The 18609-nt window shown below is 33.6% G+C and overlaps 1 protein-coding gene across 1 annotated transcript in view; it reads left to right on the plus strand.

The window, feature by feature from the left end:
* The window catches only part of LOC129217150 (glucose-6-phosphate exchanger SLC37A4-like), a 48095-nt gene that overhangs the window by 18476 nt on the left and 11010 nt on the right, over positions 1-18609 (plus strand). Inside the window, exons 3-4 of the mRNA XM_054851410.1 lie at positions 14885-15020; positions 17393-17503. Of these exons, the coding sequence (XP_054707385.1) occupies positions 14885-15020; positions 17393-17503 (247 nt within the window). The remainder of the gene's footprint in view (positions 1-14884; positions 15021-17392; positions 17504-18609) is intronic.

Here is an 18609-nt window from a genome sequence, read left to right on the forward strand (position 1 = left end):
CATTGATTCTCCATTTGGGTATTATGTACAATAAAGTATGAATAGTTTGTACATAAGTAATTTTTGCAGGGTTTTTAAATATCTTGACTTTTTTGTTTGAGAGTGGACAAATATCTTTAAAAATTCGTTCTAATCATAAAGAAAAGTTACAATTGCCGAACAAGCATAAGTTGAAATAATGCTTTTAAAATTAATATTCTGTCAGCAATTTTCAAGAAAATAGAATTTTTTTTTCAATCAGAACTGCAAATGTAACGAAGTAGGCAGTCAGCAGTCCAAATTTACGATCAGGAAAAAAAAAAAAAAAATCTCGCCCTGTTTGGTACTGTAGAATTGCAGAATTTAAAGCGAACGAAGCACTGAATTCATACTACTTAGTTACTTCAAAATATTATCTGCTTCAGTTTAATTATTTACTTAATTTTCAAAGTGGCTAAAATTGAGTGGAAATGCGAAACATAGAAAATGTTGTGACATTAGTAAAACACTTTTTTTTAGATATTTTTCTCAAGTTGGGTTGAAATCTTATTTTTACCCGACTGAGCGTGCACGACGCAAAAGGAGGGTAATGTGTTTATCAGCCTATGTATGTCTGTTCCTATGTGGCGTTCTACAGGCTAAACGCCTTGGCCAATTTTGGTAATTCTTACGTCAATCGATTTGTCTTAACCTTGGGAGTGCCACTAAACACATGACAGTAATCAAAAGTGCCATTTCAAAAACCAGTTGCCATTTTGTCAGTTTGGGATCGGCGCACGCTGGGTGTCGCACGCTACCTGCGTGCGACAAATGCAAGTAGTTTTCGCTGCCTGAATTTTTTTGTTTACCAAGTCTACTAATTGGGGTTTCAATGGCCAAATGGTCTAAGCGATTTCTTCTCCCATTTGAGACGGTGGATCAAGACACCCTCGCTCCGGATGTACTTTCCTCTCTTTCTGATGTAAATTCTTCCATGTGTTCTTTATATGTATTCTGTACTGTAATAAAAAATATATGATGCGTAACGAAGGCAAGACATTCAGATTGTAGTCATCATCAAAATAAACCCGTGCAATAAGCACCAAAAGAAAGAAAGTCTACTAATTCGATTTTCATCTCTAACATGTTGCATTTGTTTTTGCCTTGATTCAAGGGACTGAGTTTAGCGACGTGTACTTTCTTGTCAGGCTTTTTTAGTTTTGCGAGAAAGAATTGAATGACGGGGCCTCAGTGGCCGAGCGGTCTGACTGTTTGATATTGGCACACTTGAGGCGGTGGGCTCGACTCCACCCTCGCTCCGGTTGTACTTTCCCTTCTTTGTGATGTAAATTCTTTCATGTGTTGTTTATATGTGTAATAAAAATATATATCATGCATGAGGGGGGCAAGGCACACAGATTGTAGTTCTCATCAAAATATACCTGTGCAATAAGCACCAAAAGAAAGAAAAGATTATACAGGCTGTTTATATAGCTGTGTTGAGGTTGCCATAAGTTCGCGCATTTTTGCCAAAGGTGAAGCAGATGTAGCTTTAAGCCGAGTTACGTCCCTAGAGGAACTAATTATCAGTAGTCTAGACCACCGCAAGTTACTTAATAAACCTCACGATACAAACTCTTCAATGAAATAACAAGATTGCGAAATATATCGTCTCATAATCATAATAACTAAGTCAATGAAAATTAACTAAAAAGTGTAAAATAAAAAATTATTAAAGAAAACAAAAAACCTGACTGCGTAAAAACCAAAAAAAAAAAAAAAAAACTAAAAAGAAAAATGTATAAGCCCAGTAATTTAGAATGTTATTAAGTACTACTGAAAAACTACACCGTTGAAATACAGTGAAACCTCCGAATAGCGGACAGTCAAGGGACCAGAAGTTTTGTCCGTTATTGGGACGTGTCCGCTATTAGGTGGAACTACTTAATTTACCTTTTTCAAAATGGGCTGTTGTTCCCTTTGTGGATCATAATCGAAACAATTGCGAAAGGTTTACTACATTTTACGTCAAGTGTAATTAATCTGTTTGGAGTAATACCCCGCTTATTGGGACGTTCTTTGCACGAGCAGCTCTGAACCGTTTCATGACAACCTCGTCGATTTCACTGGTTTCTGTTTTGCGAAACTTTACATTTTTTAAATTTTCATTCGAACTCACAATCCACAATTTTCTAATTTCGTCTTTATCTTTTAAAATTTCGCTGATTTGAGTTTTCCCAACTTGAAAACGATCGGTAAGACAACGCACACTTATTTTTTTCTTTTTCGGCAACATCCAAAACATTAATTTTTTCTTTCAGTTTCAGTCTTTCTTTTAGTTGCCATTTTAAAACTCAAATAATATTGTCACACAAAAAAAAAATCAACTAAATCAACACGCCTTCAGGAAAGTTTGCAACTGCAAAGCTACGATTGTTGCATGAAAAGCAGGTTCGCTTGCCTCTCAATTCATCTCAGGGTATGAATGAATATCCCATTACCAACGGCGGCGATTCGACGGAGCAACCCCCCTCTCCCCCCCCCCACACACTTTTTATGGTTAATTTATTTATTTTATCTCGAGCATCACTATTGCATGATTGACAGTTGGTAATATGACTTTGAATATGGGCAAATCTTTTTCATATCTTAAAATTAAACAACCCAATGAAACCACGGCGCCATAAAGCCGACTACTACCGGCGCCGGTCTGCTCAATTGCATCTCCCGAGAGCCCCAGTTAGAAAAAGCGTCCAATTTCCTCTTTTTTATCTTAACTTTTGAATAGTTATTGTGTATAAAATTCATTACAATCTTAAGAAAAATGTACGTTAATTGTTAGACTGACATCAGTTTTCACTTATCTGCTTCAATACTCTCAAAACTAGCCGTATCAAAATTATGACTTTTTTTTTTTTTCATTTTTTGCTGTCCGCAAAAAGTACCATGTCTTTTAGTTCTTTTTTTTTCTACCCCCAAGTTTGAAGCCCCAATCGCTGCCTCTGCCAATTACCACCCTTTTAATTCCAAGAAACAGTGATAAGGGAATGACGGGGGGGGGGATATCAGTTGTGGAGGATGAAAAGCTTTGCAAGCAAAAGATATTCCGGAAGTACTACGATCGCAAGGGAAATTTTTTGTGAAATGACTGTCCGTTATTCGGAGTGTCCGTTATTCAGAGTGAATTACATGGAATGGCCTATATTGAGGGACTGGGACTTGCAAAAATGTCCGTTAATTAGAGGTGTCCGTTAAGGGAGGTTTCACTGTAGTTTTAAAACCGTACACAGATAAGACAAATCATATATTCAAAAGCAGAATAGAAGGATCAACAGTCGGGGCCCATTCCTTTCTGATTCAAGGAATCCCGTAAAATTTGAATGGGCCCCGACTGTTGATCCTTCTAATTCTGCTTTTGAATATATGATTTGTCTCATCTGTGTACGGTTTTAAAACTATTTCAACGGTGTAGTTTTTCAGTAATACTTAATAACATTTTGACCCGCGGATCGGTAAGAGCTTTTGATAAAGATTCACGGACCTTTGACGCTTTTTTTCTTCCTTGTCTAAAAGGAAGAGAGAACCCTTGCACTTTCAGACCGTTAAAAAATCTTGTGGTTTTTTATTTCATTTATTTATTTATTTTTATTTATTTATTTTTTTTACGGACCGATGAGGTTATCCCCCTTTCTTCTTTCTTTTTCCCCTTCCAAAAGAAAGGAAAAAAAAGAAAACCTTCGTCTCAGGGACTGTTAAACAATTGTGAAGATTGTTTTTGTTTTAAAAAATAATAATTTTGTAAATGATAACAGCGTAATAAAACGTCACTTGTTTGTTAAAGAATTGCTACAAAAGTATTTAAATGTTTAGAATAGGATTAGAAATTATTGCAGTGGCGTACCTAGCACGGGTGACACCCGGGTTGGTAATTTGTGTTGTCACCCCCCCCCCCTCTACAGACGCAAAAGAAAAAAAAGTATGTAAGCAATAGATTTATGCAATTTTCAGAAACAACTTTATTTGTGTTATAACGAAATTTTAAGAGGGCTAATGTACAAAACACAAATAAGAAAGGGAAGGGGGTGTCGGGGCTTTAACCCCCTGGAAAAATTTCAAATTTGTAGTCATAAAAATACATTTTACCTTCATATTTTTCAAAAACTTGCAATTCTACTTAAGGTGTCACCGCCCACCGTCCAGACGGATGACACCCGGGGCGGTTCGACCCCCCCCCTCCGAAATAGCGCCACTGATTATTTTAATTAAAGCAATGAACGTTGCTGAGAAGCCATTGGAAACTACGAAGACAAATCGCAAAAATTGTGCAAAAGATGTGTCGTATAGGATAATATTATTACTAGAAAATCCCCCGTCGAGGTATGACGGGTGAAAATTGCTTCTACATTTGAACGAAGCCATTGCCTGTTCAGTGATATTTTGATAGCTGAAATTGTAACCCCAGTTAACCACTCCAATGGATTAACCCTAAGTATGTACCGGTCATTGTTGACCATTTTTTCGTTTCTTTATTCCCCTGAATTGACACAGTCTTACCAGTAAAACATTTAAGTTACCGATTCGAGTTCAGCCTTGTCACCGGGTCATTCCATATTAAATCAACAAATGGGCCGTGCCGCACCATTTTTGATTTTGATGAAATTTGGTTGGTAATATGTACCAACATCATGTACTCCAAAACAGTTTGTTTTATTTCTTGAAAAAAAAATTTCTCTGAGATATAGCCCTTTCTTTGTTCCACGGATGCGTAAAATTTGCCTTTTTTGACCTTTCTTCTGGGAGCTGTAGTGGATTTATTTATATTAGTCGAAAGATCAAATACGGCTTATTGTAAAGCTAAAAGAATGAACTTTTGTTTGTGCATAATAAAAAACTATTTAAGTTAAACCTAACTAGAAAAATTTCAAGGTCAAAACGTGGTTAAAAAACTGCTGTTTTGGTTATTTTGGGCATGAAAATAACAACGAAGGACTTTCAGTAACAGGCTAATTTTTTTTTCTGTTGCACTTAGGTATACATACTAGAAGCAGAAGAAAAATTAAGCTACTACTGATAGTCCTTCATTATGAAAAAATTGCTTAAACTTGAGAAAAAATGAAAAATGTACTTTTTCACCCTCCAAAAAAGCCCGGTAGGTAAGGGGATAAAAATCTAAAAATGCTATGGTAAGAAGCCGTCACATTGCCCTTTAAAACAAAACAAAAACTGTCTTGTTATTCCAAGGCGTAGAGGAGATATAAGCGTTTCAAAACTGAAACATTTAGGGGGGTTTTTTTTGCACAAGTTGGAATATTATGAGCATTAAATGAATCTCTTTGTGAAATTTGTTTATTTAAAAAAAAAAATTGCCCTCAGCTAGCAGACGACATTTTCCAATAAACTGCTACAGTAAAAAACTATAGAATTAGACACAAAACATAATTAAAATAAATCAAATAACCACTTGATAAAATTTTACATCGCTAAGTTTTTACATTGTCCTTTAAAACAAAACAGAAACTATCTTTTATTTCTTGGTGAAAAGCAGATATAAGCTTTTAAAATAATACAAAACGACCGTCTGCATGCTATTTGATACAATGTTTAAAAAAATAAAAAAAACATACTAGTTACCAAATGAAACACATTTGAGGTAAATTTAACTGAAATATAGTGAAATAAAATTCTGTACAATAAATGACGTTCAGGTTTAAGTAAATATTCTTACACAATATAATTTTACACAAAAATTGCTTTTAGTTTTTACTTCGTGTTTACAGTTTTGTGTCTAGCGTTTTACTGGAATTTTTTTGTTGACAGTAACAGCCTTGAATTCTTCTAACAGAGATGGCAAACGGACATGAAGAATCCCGAGGCTGACAGGAACAAAACTGCAAAGTTCTTGTTTGTGGGACAGGAATTGCAAGTTCGAACCTTGCCTGCAATTGATGTTTAGTGTCTTCAATATTTTGCTTTGGACAAAATACAAATTCAATATTTTTGATATTTTTTGAGCAGTACTCAAACATATCAAGCGGATTTTTAATTTGGTTTTCTAATGTTCTTTGAAGACTAGCTTTTCTTCACAATCCTTTTAACAGCCCCACCAATACCGTCACATGGTCCCTTTCCATGGCATGTGGCGAAAAAATGCCACTCAGCTTTCATTCCAAAATCCTGCTGGTGGTAACACAAGTTTATGAAATTTTTCTTGTTCTTGTGCTGGGCAGCTGACCCATCAGAAAAATAAATTATTCTCTTCAGATCAGGAAAGTATGCCTTTAAATTTTCAATTACTAATTTCTGGAAAGCGTGAAAAGCTACAGTACTATGTTCTAATGAGTCACTAATTACGCAAAAGCAACGGTTTTTCAACTCTTCATTTTCTTTTAAGTATAACATAAAGGGATGAACTGTTGTTTGGTTGCTTGACCAATGATATGCTTGTACTTCATCTTGTATAATGAAAGAAAAATTTTCAGAAAAGTCCCCCATTAATATATGCATTCTTTCTCTTGCAGATCTTTCTTCTTTAAGTTCATGAATTCTGTTTGTTTTTTTGCTATGAAATGATGAACTTTAAGTTTCTCTAACATTTCATGTAACTTCTCCAAATATTCTGCAAAAGGAAGAAGACTGGTTGACAGCTCGCAGCAGTCGGTAGATACCCATTGTGAAAATTTTATCTCTGTTTCATCCTTTTCAAAATCTTTCTATCCTTCTTCAAGTATTTCCCGCAGCTTATCCCAGTAAGCAAATTATCTTGCCTTAGTATTGCATAAAGGTTGACATGCAAGAAAAATCATCTTGCATTAATGCTGCCTCAATGTTGTTATGTTACTCCATTTATGCTGTCAGCAGGCTGCCACAATATTGACTGACAAGGTGTATGCAGCATAATATCAGGAAAATATCAAGGTAGGCTGCTTTTGTAATATTGCATACGTATTGATATGACAGGATAATATCAAGATGTTGTCATGACAGCATGAAATCAAGGTCTAGGCAAGATGATCTTGCTTTTGTAATATTGCACAGTGGCGGATACAGCCGGCGGGCAGCCGGGCATTTGCCTGGTGGGCCGGTCATGCTTCGGGCCGATCAATTAACAGCAAAGTCCTTCGGGCCTGTCTACTAACAGCAAAATGTAAATATTGCGCGGATGTGTTTAGAATAACGCAAATTCGCAAAACGCAGCCTCAGCTCCTCTTTAGGCATGGTCTAAAGCTTGCGGGTGGAGGGAGGCAGGGACCTCAGAAAGAGGGGGGGGGGAATTTCTGAAATGGGGCTGCCCCGGGCCTGATTGCCACGCATGCTGACTAGGTCTAGGGCTGGGGACCCATGTTCTTAAGGGGCCCCAAATGTTTCAAATAATTGTGCATAGCATTTCAACCATATGAAAAATACATGTACTTAAAAAAAAATATGACTTATTAATTGGAAAAAAACTTCTTTAAAGGGAAATTTTTAATCATTCTGCCTGTAACGAATTTTTTTGGTCACGATTATGAGGGGGCCCAAAGGGGATTCATAAATGTACATAAGTGATTTATACATAGTTGTGTGATTAGACAAAGAGGCCTCCAAAAGTGCCGTGCTTTAAAAATGTAAATCAAATACACAGGGGGGCTCCAAATTAATTTGGGCCTAGGGCCTCACTTTTAGTTAGTCGGGCCTTTGAGCTGCCAATATGTTATTAGTGGTATAATAAAAAACAAATGAATAAATTATTAAAAAAAAAAAAAAAAAAACAGGGAAACCTTAGCGGTCGTAAAAAGTTAAAATACTTTTGGTCTCTGACGCTTTTATTTAAAAATGACAATTCACAATAGCTATAAAATGCAACTTACAACAACAGCCGACGTGAGATCATGTCAGCTTAGTTGGAGAATAGGGGCCCTGCTCGGGCGACCCTGTTTATAACAATTGGAATAAAAGTGAAAAAATATTTTTTTTTTCCGTAAAATTATTTTAAAAAATGCAATCTTAAAATACCACTGAGCAGTATGAAAGACTCTAGAGTATTAAGATTGTCAAATCAAAGGCCAAAGGCCACCGAAATGTAGCCTAAGTTTCAACATTTTTTGACGAAACATAAAGTATTCTGTACGCTGTACAAACTCACGGTTTCGGGCCTCTCAGTTTAAAAAGAAAATAAGTTGATAAAAACCAATTTCGGAAGAATTCCGTGATCCCCAGAATCTCCCCCCCCCACACACACACACTTCCTACTATCATCAAAGATCGTGCAAAATTTAAATTTTTGGGCTTCAATTTTGAATAACTTCATAAGAGAACAGCCGAATCCACTCCCGCCATAACATGGAATTCCAGTTTCGAAAATTCGCTGGAGGAAAGTACTCGAACCTCTCCCATTTTTTTAACATTCACAAAGATGGTCTAAAACTGTGTTTTCAAATTAACAGTATCAAAAATTTTTTGGGAAATTGCTCCGTCCCCTCCTCTTTCTCGACATCATCAATAAAGAACGTTTTAAATCTAGTTTTTAGTGCTTCAATTTCGAAAATTTTCCGGGGTGAACCTTCTGAAAACTCCTTCCCCTAACATCACTGAAGGTCAGCAAAAATTTCGTTTTTGGAACTTAACTGTCGAGTAACTGCCAGTGCCTTAGTCTTTACCAAAAAAGGCTTTTAAGACTTCAATTTGAAAATTTTCTGGTGAATGGCCTCGGAATCTATCTCGACTTAAGGGGTCACAGTACTTTTCAAACATTTTTTTTTTAAATTTAAGTAAGTTTAATATTCCTTTGAAACCATAACATGCATACTTATTTCGTAATCAATAATTTATTTTCAAAATTTAAAAATATTGCCTACTTTTTTAAAAATCCAAAAAAATGAGGAAAATTTAAATTTTTTAAAATTCCTAAGATTTTTTTACTTTTGCACTAATTTAAAACAAGTTTTTTGCTAAACGATCACTATAATCATCTCTCTAAAAATCTGTGCATTCATTTGGTTATGAATTTATTAGAAAATTTTCTGTGATTAATTATGTAAAAAATCAAAGTTTTTTTTAAAAAAAATTTGGTTTTTATAGATTTAACATGCTCTAAAATTTTGAGTAATTTATAAAATGCTTATCCAATGCACAGTTTTTTCAAATATGTTATCTAAATTGCAAAAAGTATTACTTTAAAGCTGTATCTTTAATAGAAAAAAATCCTTAGGGATATAATGACATGAAAACACAAAAAAAACCATCATCGAGAAAAAGCAATTTAAAGTTTTTCTTTTGCATAAGAACACATAGCGAGCATGGCCTAAAACCACTCATAACTTTTGAAATATTTGAACTAAAGCAATGAAACTTTTCCCCTGTGTTCGGAATAGTTTTTAGTTTTGAAATAAGCAATAATCTTTTTTTGATCGTTTCATCATTTTTGAGGTACTGTGACCCCTCAAAATCACCAAAGATCTTCTAAAACTGCGTTTTCAGAACTAATACTTTTTAAAAAATTTCTGAAGAGAGCCCCCGGAACCGCTCTTCATACCATATACTCGAAGATATTTTAAAATTCTGTTTTTGGATTTCCACTTCCGAAAAATTGCAGCAAGAGAAACCCTGAACTAACATCACCAAATATTGTCTAAAATTGAGTTTTTAAGTTTAAAATTTCGAAAATTTTCCGGTGGAGAGGCCCCGGACCCCCTATTTCAGATTCAATGTTAATCTTTCCATTACGTTTATACTGCTAGTACTTGAATGACTCCCAGAAGCCAAAAAGTTAAGTCCTCATATTTAAGTGATATCCCAATCATTAAGTAAAATTTAATATCTATAAGAGCTATGGGGCCGCTAAATCTCCTAATGCCAGGGCCGATTTTTTCAACCAATCCGCCACTGATATTGCATACGTATTGATATGACAGGAAAATGTCAGGATACATTGACATGACAGTATGAAATCAGCACGTTTGCAAGGTGTTTTATCTATTTATTTATTTGTATTATTTTCACTTTAAACTCGAGAATTAAATTTCATTCTTTAATTATTTCTGTTATTCTTCAAGATAGTTTTCTAGCCTAAGAATATTTTCTTAAAGCTGACATCTGATCGGAAATTCATATAAAGGTATTAATAGTACTCGCAATTTAATTTAAAAAATGAAAGTTTCTTCGTTTTGCGTAATACTTGACTTATTTTTTAAATTCATGCTTCTAATTGTATTATAAAGACATAAAATGCCTAGTTAGGAATAATTGCGGAAGTTTTTATAACACATTTAGGAGTAAAGAAAGCAAAATAATAAATAAGTAAATAAATACAATAAAGTACATTTCCAAATGGATGTCAGCATTGAAAATATCCCATTGACAAAACACATGAATTTATCTTAAAGAATAACATAAATAACCATTGAATAAAATTAATCTTACTCATGAGATTGAAGTGATAATACGAAATTCTGGGCTTCATGTCCTTTGTTTCAAAGTCTAGGGACGAAAAAAGTTATTTTCGGCCATTTTTAACATTGATCGCACATCGTCTGCGATATGACTTGTTTAGTACTATATTAATAAACAAATGCAGTTATCAGTCATTCATAAGTTATTCCTAAAACAATACGATTCCACACTAATAACTAAGCAACCAACTTAACGAAGCCTAAAGAAATGCAACGCCACGTGCAGCTCCTCTGAACCGACTGAATCGTAGGTCGAAGGAGGAAAGATGTGCCAGCAAAGCGAGGGACGCTGGGTAGAAAGAACTGTGCGCATGCGCAAGTATCAACGAAGGTCCACCTGTTCTATTGTGTACTAATTACCTTGACGGCGACAGCATGAAATCAATATCATCTTGACGGCGTCAACATGTATGCAATGTTGTTATTGTAAGGTAATATCAATATTGATATTTTAAGATGAATGCAATGTTGCATACGTGTTGTTATTGTAATATTGCTTTTTAATCTTTATGCAAGCTTTATGCAGTATGAAACACGTCAATATTGACGCCGTCAGTATAATATCAAGATCTGTCAAGGTTGATGCAAGAAATTTTGCTAGTAGGGTATCAGTTCCTGGACATTCACTACACTTTGCAAGGATACAAGACTCTTTATCAGTGTTGCAGACCATACAAGTGAGGAGATACTTGTAGTTCATGTCTGATTTCAAGGCCGAGAGCATTAGTTTTACATTCTGGTGGATGATGCATACACATACAGAATGAGTTCCAGATGCTCCAGCTAGAATGCAGAATTTAGGTCTCAGATCTGCAAATTTTGAAAACCCTATCTTTATAAGGGGATATTTTTCTTTGAAAGCTCTATATAGCTCTTTGAGGTTGCATAAAATTAACCTTTTTTGGACATTAACTTTTTCTCCGTCAGGTTTTCTGACTGATATGCAGTCTCTTTGTCCGGCCATAATTCTACTGTTCTCCTCATTTTCGTAAAATTGATGTACAGTTTTGATTGAGCCTTCATCAAGTTTATTCCTGGCTTTATTCTTTCCACTTTGTGGTAATACCGACTTCAAAAGGGAGGCGGTTATTTCATACCGTATGTATGTTTTTTTTTTGTTTGTCCACTCACAGCGTCTCACCTAGTGAACCGATTTTGATGATTCTTTCTTTAATGGATAGGGGATGGCTCAACTTAGGTCCCATTACTTTGTTTGACCATATTTGTCCTTTAGAAAAAAAGTTATGGGCAAAAAACCATAAATTTCATGCAATTTCCCTATTAAATGATTAAATACTGTAACGAAGTTCGCGCTTACCTTCCGTGGATAACGGTGGCTCAGTGGTAGAATTCTCGCCTTCCACGCGAGCAGCCCGGGTTCAAATTCCGACTAGGACAAAGTGAATGTAACTAAGATTTCGTTTCTACTGTTTCTCGTTTGTTCTATTGATTTCTGTATCTTTCCGATTCTGGAAAATTCCGGCATTTTCTCAAGTGGTAAAGATACATTTTTAGTGTCAATCGCTTAAAGTTTAAGATGTGCTTATAGTTTTTTTTTTTTTTTTTTTTCTTAGTATGTAGCATTTTTAGGAAAAAAAAAGGGTAAAGTTTCATGATGGTAACTTCTTACTTTTACAGAAATATATACATTTACACTAAAAAGGATGAAAAAAAAAATTTTGGAAAAAAATAGAACCGACTTCAAAATTGCTCTAAAAAGGGAAAAATAATTTTACTCTTTAAACACCATCGATAATACTTTTAAACATAATTTTTGAAGTTGGCGCAAAAACGATAGAACAGATCATTCACCGCCATAATTCAACTACAACTATAAATTTTACCAGGCCTAGTTCCTTTACTACCACATACATTATGCATTGATAACAGCATCTTTGAGTAACGATATAAATGTTTCGTTTCTAACTTTGGATGATTTTCTGAAAAAAATATGAACGAAGCATGGTTACACTGGATTTTACTTTTTGTTTTTGCGCCAACTTCAAAAATTATGTTTAAAAGTATTATCGATGGTGTTTAAAGAGTAAAATTATTTTTCCCTTTTTAGAGCAATTTTGAAGTCGGTTCTATTTTTTTCCAAAATTTTTTTTGTACTAAATATTTGGATTGTCGAGCAAGGTACTGACTGACGTTAAATTCCCTCTGGATTTTATCAATGCTCCAACTACTAGGAACTAAACTTAAAATATTTTTTTTCTTGTGTAGAAAATGCAACTTTCATTTTTTCTTTTAGCTTGTGAATTAGTTGTTCATACTCATTAGCTAAATTACAATGCAAGTTTTGTGAGAAATTCTCATTGTCAGCAGAAATGTTCAAATCAAAGGCTTTACTTAGTTTTTCAGCTGCAGATTTAGCTATTTTACTAACTTTCTTCTTTAAAATTGAATCCCTTTCTTCAACTGAACGCTTCTGTGCATTTACTGGAGAAATGTTAAGGGCTATGCAAGCTTTGTTTACTTCTTTGACGAGAGCAGGTTTCGGTTCAAAAGAGCCTAAGCACTCATTTTCAATGTCACTATCTGTGTCTCGTTTAGAGGTTCTAATTTTGTCCAAACATCTTGAACATAACACTTTTCCTGGAATTAATTTCAGATTAGAATTGCACATTGAAAGTTCAATTGATATTTGTCTTAGGGATTTTAATAGGTTTTGAGTGAATATTGTAGGGGTCGGAGCAAGATTTTCCATAAATATAAAAGTATCTGTTCAAAAACTTTTCCCTATGAAAAGTACAAACATTCTCTATATCACTGCATCCTGTTCTGATTGAAAATAATTTTATATCTTCATCTGCGAATTCAAGAACTGAATGTAATTCTGAATGTTTAGGGTAATGTAATTTATGACATATCTCTTTTGTAAAGATTCCAATAGAACAAGAGTCCTCCATCATACAACTTAACCTTTGTAACAAAGGTTTCGTTCTAAGAGCGCTGCATTGTCAAATCAAATAAAAGACTTGAGAGAAAAAGCAGAAGCTGAGTTGTTTATGAGAAACTTACATTATCTGGAAATTTAATTCTATGTCGTTTGGAAAACTAATTCGTTATTTGCATTGCCACATTGGTAATTATCGTTGACTAAAATCCAAAATTAAAAAAAAAATGTTTACACTTTACAATAAAACCATTTGTGCTATAAATACCAAATAGAACATAATTTTAAGTGGTTATTAGATTTAATTTAAATCGGTTTTGTGACTAATTATATCGAAAAATTAACAAATTTCACAAAGCAGATTCATTTAATACTCATAATATTCCAACTTGTGCAAAAAAAAAAAATGTTTCAGTTTTGAAACGCTTATATCTCCTCTACGCCTTGGAATAACAAGACAGTTTTTGTTTTGTTTTAAAGGGCAATGTGACGGCTTCTTGCTATAGCATTTTTAGATTTTTATCCCCTTACCTACCGGGCTTTTTTGGAGGGTGAAAAAGTACATTTTTCATTTTTTCTCAAGTTTAAGCAATTTTTTCATAATGAAGGACTATCAGTAGTAGCTTAATTTTTCTTCTGCTTCTAGTATGTATACCTAAGTGCAACAGAAAAAAAAATTAGCCTGTTACTGAAAGTCCTTCGTTGTTATTTTCATGCCCAAAATAACCAAAACAGCAGTTTTTTAACCACGTTTTGACCTTGAAATTTTTCTAGTTAGGTTTAACTTAAATAGTTTTTTATTATGCACAAACAAAAGTTCATTCTTTTAGCTTTACAATAAGCCGTATTTGATCTTTCGACTAATATAAATAAATCCACTACAGCTCCCAGAAGAAAGGTCAAAAAAGGCAAATTTTACGCATCCGCGGAGCAAAGAAAGGGCTATATCTCAGGAAATTTTTTTTTCAAGAAATAAAACAAACTGTTTTGGAGTACATGATGTTGGTACATATTACCAACCAAATTTCATCAAAATCTGAAATGGTGCGGCACGGAGGTTTCTGAAAATTTGTTGATTTTATATGGAATGACTCCAATAAAGTCTTTCCCTGCATGTTAAACATAATCACACATATTATCAAATTATCATGCCGTGGCGCGAGTTTCATTGTTGAAACTCGCGGGTTTCTCGATCATCGGCTATTATTTATAAGAGGATTGTATTTTTTTTTTGAGCAAAGAAATTTTTTTAAAGTGAACGAGCAAAATTCTCTGTGGACCGGTCAAATTTTTTCTGCTACCGCCGGACCATCAGGTGAGAAAATCGCTGATGTAAACAATTGATAGTACTTGGTTTTGCACAACTAAATGGAGAATGAAAAAAAATTGGTGTTATGCTTAATTAGTGATAATTATTAAAATTGATTTGTACTATTTTCGTGAGAGTGACCAATATGCTATTGATGATAATTTTAGAGTAAAAGAGAGAACAACGAAGAGGAAAACTGAAGTTTCACAGTCGAATTCACAAATATGTTTCTGAGCTTTTTGTTTCAAATCATTAGCATCTAATTTTTATTTCTTTTCATTTTATTTTAAGTGGTACTCCCCGACCCAGTTTGGCACTTATTGGAGCGTCCTATCAGCGAGTGCCAATATTTCTGGTGGACTTTCTCCGTTCATTTCTGCATTCCTGATTCTTAATTACGGATGGAGATTCAGTCTTTTAGTTGCTGGTTAGTATTGCTTAATTAGATTAGTTAAAAGTGATCACGCATTTTTTGGAACATTATGTAAGGCTTAACAGATCGAAAGAAGTAGTTGAAAATCTGCAGGAACTTGTATTCGAGTATTATATGTATCTTATTCATTTTGACAGTGATTTTAACCTCAAATTCTTGGGCAGAAGTTACAAATATTTGACCCTAGAACTACAAACCGGGTAGATATCTACTCCAGGCAAACTAGATTTTCAACACTTTGATTCAAATCAATTTTAATTCAATTAAATCTTGATAAAATTTAGTTGCTCTTCGCTATTTTCTTCCGTATGAAATAACAATGAAACCATGTACTTATTGTCAGATTACAGCTTTCAAAGTTATTTTACGAACAGAACACCCATGGGGTGAATGTAACATACAGGTAAAAAAAATGGGTTTGTAGTTCTTGGGTTAATTTTATCAAAAGACCACAAAGTATGAATAATACGCATTGCATGTGTTTTACATTAGAACACGTGAAGCTTGATGCACTTTATTTATGCGTAATAATGCATTTAACATACAATAATTGCATAAACCAGAAAATGGCAGGACTAGTATAATGTTTAATACCTATTTTGACACTTTCAAAATTCTTGGACTCAAATATGGATTTTCCAGTTTGCGGTAAATACAAATAAAAACTAAATAAATAAATAAAAAATAAAAATAAATTTTGAAACCACAATAAAATTATCACACAATACAATTAAATATTATTAAATAGGAACTCAATGACAAATTCTGAAATAAAATTTTAAACTACATTTTTCTTAATAAAAATTAATCGAAGTTAACATCGCTACAAAGGAAAATATGAAAACTGCTACTTTATTTCCTAATGCTATAGTTTTAAAATTGTGTATTACTGTGTATTTTAAAAGAATTGCGACCCACAGGTTGGGAACCGCTGTTTTAAGGCCCTACCGTTTTCCCAGAAAGCGCACCACACCCTCGCAAACAAATAGTATTTTATTATAAAGATGGATTCTTTTAAATAGTTAGCTTTTCGGCATTTATGTGGTGTACATTTGGTGCAACATCAGCTAACCATTTTTGTAACAAATTATTAATACTTTTAATTTCTTACAAAATTAAAAATCGGCTATAATTTTGTCAATTTTTCGCCGCTATGCAGGGTAAGTTTAAAGCTCCAAATTTGATATTTATGCGTTTACTTCTAATTATAAATTTCAGTTTGTTACAATTTTAATCTTCATTTCAAGATCTTCTCTTCATTTAGTGTTCATGCTTTTCATTTTTAATAATCTTAATATTTTCAGTTATTAAGAGATTCAGCAGCACGTTTGAAATTCCTGTTTTCATCTCTAAAAAATGCATTAAAAAGGAGGTTAAAGCACCAGAAGCTTATGTAAACAATTTGATCAATCATTAGAATTTTGTGTCACAAAGGACATGACAAACTTATTTCATTGCTTAAAAAATAGAAAACAAGTTCACTTTAAAGCTAGTAGAGTTCAATGATCTAATTAAATCACTCTTTGTGATGCAGAAGCTGTTATATCGAGGAAACTAGAACGATAAAAGTCTATTCTGATTTATGCGATTTTTTGAAATAAAAAAGAATGTATTAGTGAGATTTAGGTTTCGATCAATCAATCAACTGCAGATGTAATACAATGTGAAAAATGTACCAATTATAAAATTCGTTTTCTGTATTCGATATTTTACTTGAAGTTGTTTATCTTTAAAAACATATTTTAAATTCAAGATATTAAGAAATATTTCAACAAAAAATAGAAATTAATTTAAACCAATGGTGCCCAACCTTTTTCCATCCAAGGGCCGCACCTCCTATTAAAATGATTCTTGCGGGCCAGGACACATTTAAAATTTGAAAATATTTTTTAAAGTTTCGAAATAACATGAGAAAATATGGAAAAGGAAAGAAAATTAAAGATCGCAAATTGTTTTCGCGATTACCAGATGCTTCTTTTATTAAATGAATCTGTTTTTCAGGTACCAATTTCTGAACATTTGACTTTGAATTTGTAACATTGCCATTAGTTGCATTTCCCGATTTGTGACAAAAAAATAAAATTAAGGGCCATACGGATCAGCTTCGCGGGCCGGACGTGACCCGCGAGCCGTAGGTTGGACACCACTGTTTTAGACGAAAGAAAATATTAAATATAATAAATTAAATAACAAAATATTTGCTTTCAAAACTGAACCGAAGTGAAGAATATTGAACGAAAAACAGCTTAGTCTTGAACCTCTAATCGGGAGATTTTATGCGTTACAAATAAATGAGATTAAAAGAGTAATAATAATTGCACAGTCAGTTGTGTGAGACTTTTTTTTTTGTTTGCTTGTTTTTTTAGGATCTGTATCTGTGGCTTTGGGGATTTTCGCTTCATTTATCCTTGTGAATTCTCCTCCAGACGTAGGTTTGCCATCTATTTCAGGAAATTCAAATTCTCAGAAGAGCAAAGGTAATGGTAAAAGTTTTTAAAATTCATTCTTTAGATGCATTTCTTAAGAGTCCTTACTTCATCTCTTTTTAAATAACCCAAAATTATATAAAAAGCAATAAGAATGGCAGTTTCGGGGTCACAATTGTCAGCAATTCTTATTGTTCAATCCAAAATGTTAACTTTATTATCATTTTTAATTTATGTATATCCTGTTAAGATACTTTTTATTTAATTGTTTAATGTAAGCTTAGCACGCGAATGTTGTTGTTGCATCTATGATCACTGCCGCAGCAGCATTTATTATGTTTTTAAGTTATTAATAATCCCCATTTGTTTTATTAATTCCATAAATTGCCTTGAATATTGCTTCTACTTTGATCACCTTTGGATAGTAGAACTTCTCACCTTCAGTAACAGCAACGATGTAACTATTTTGAGAAACAATCTAGTTTCAACCTAATAATTGTGTAAGATCTGGCTGAAGTTGACTTACCCTCATAGGGTTTCCTAATAAGTTACATAAAAAATAGAAGATATAAATATTACAGACAGAACGATATGGGGTTGTCTAAGCAAAAGTGGTCAAATCATAGGGTTGTTGCAATTTAAATTTCAATAATTGAGTAATTCTGCAGATTTTCTGCATTTATCTTCGAATTGTAGAAGAAATTTAGAAGGATTCTTCAAAATCCCTGAAGATTTCTTGCGGAATTTCGTAACGGCGTCACACAATCCTTTTTTTTCTGCCGAAATTTCGAGCCGAATATAAGTCATGTCTTGGAAATTAAGATTAACTTCTAATTTAAAAAACGCTAAAAATTTGCTGATTGCTGCAAAACTTGAAGATATCTGCAGAAGTACTCAATTATTGAAACTTCAAATCGAGACAACTATACACTGTGAAAACGATTCAGAAACGTTCCTGGAAAAGGATGGGCAGCTGATGTGCCCAATTTCAGTCAGTAATATATCTCGCAAACACCAGGAATGTTTTCCGCTAAAATTCAGTAACCTTCTCGAAATTATCCTGAAAAATCCCGAAATCTTCCCGTTTAAAGCCAGTTATGTCTTTAGAACATCAGAGTTATCTTACGTAGGGATAATATAACAGCTCCAAAAGCAGT

Source organism: Uloborus diversus, chromosome 2, assembly GCF_026930045.1.
Source record: "Uloborus diversus isolate 005 chromosome 2, Udiv.v.3.1, whole genome shotgun sequence".
Classification (NCBI taxonomy): Eukaryota; Metazoa; Arthropoda; class Arachnida; order Araneae; family Uloboridae; genus Uloborus; species Uloborus diversus.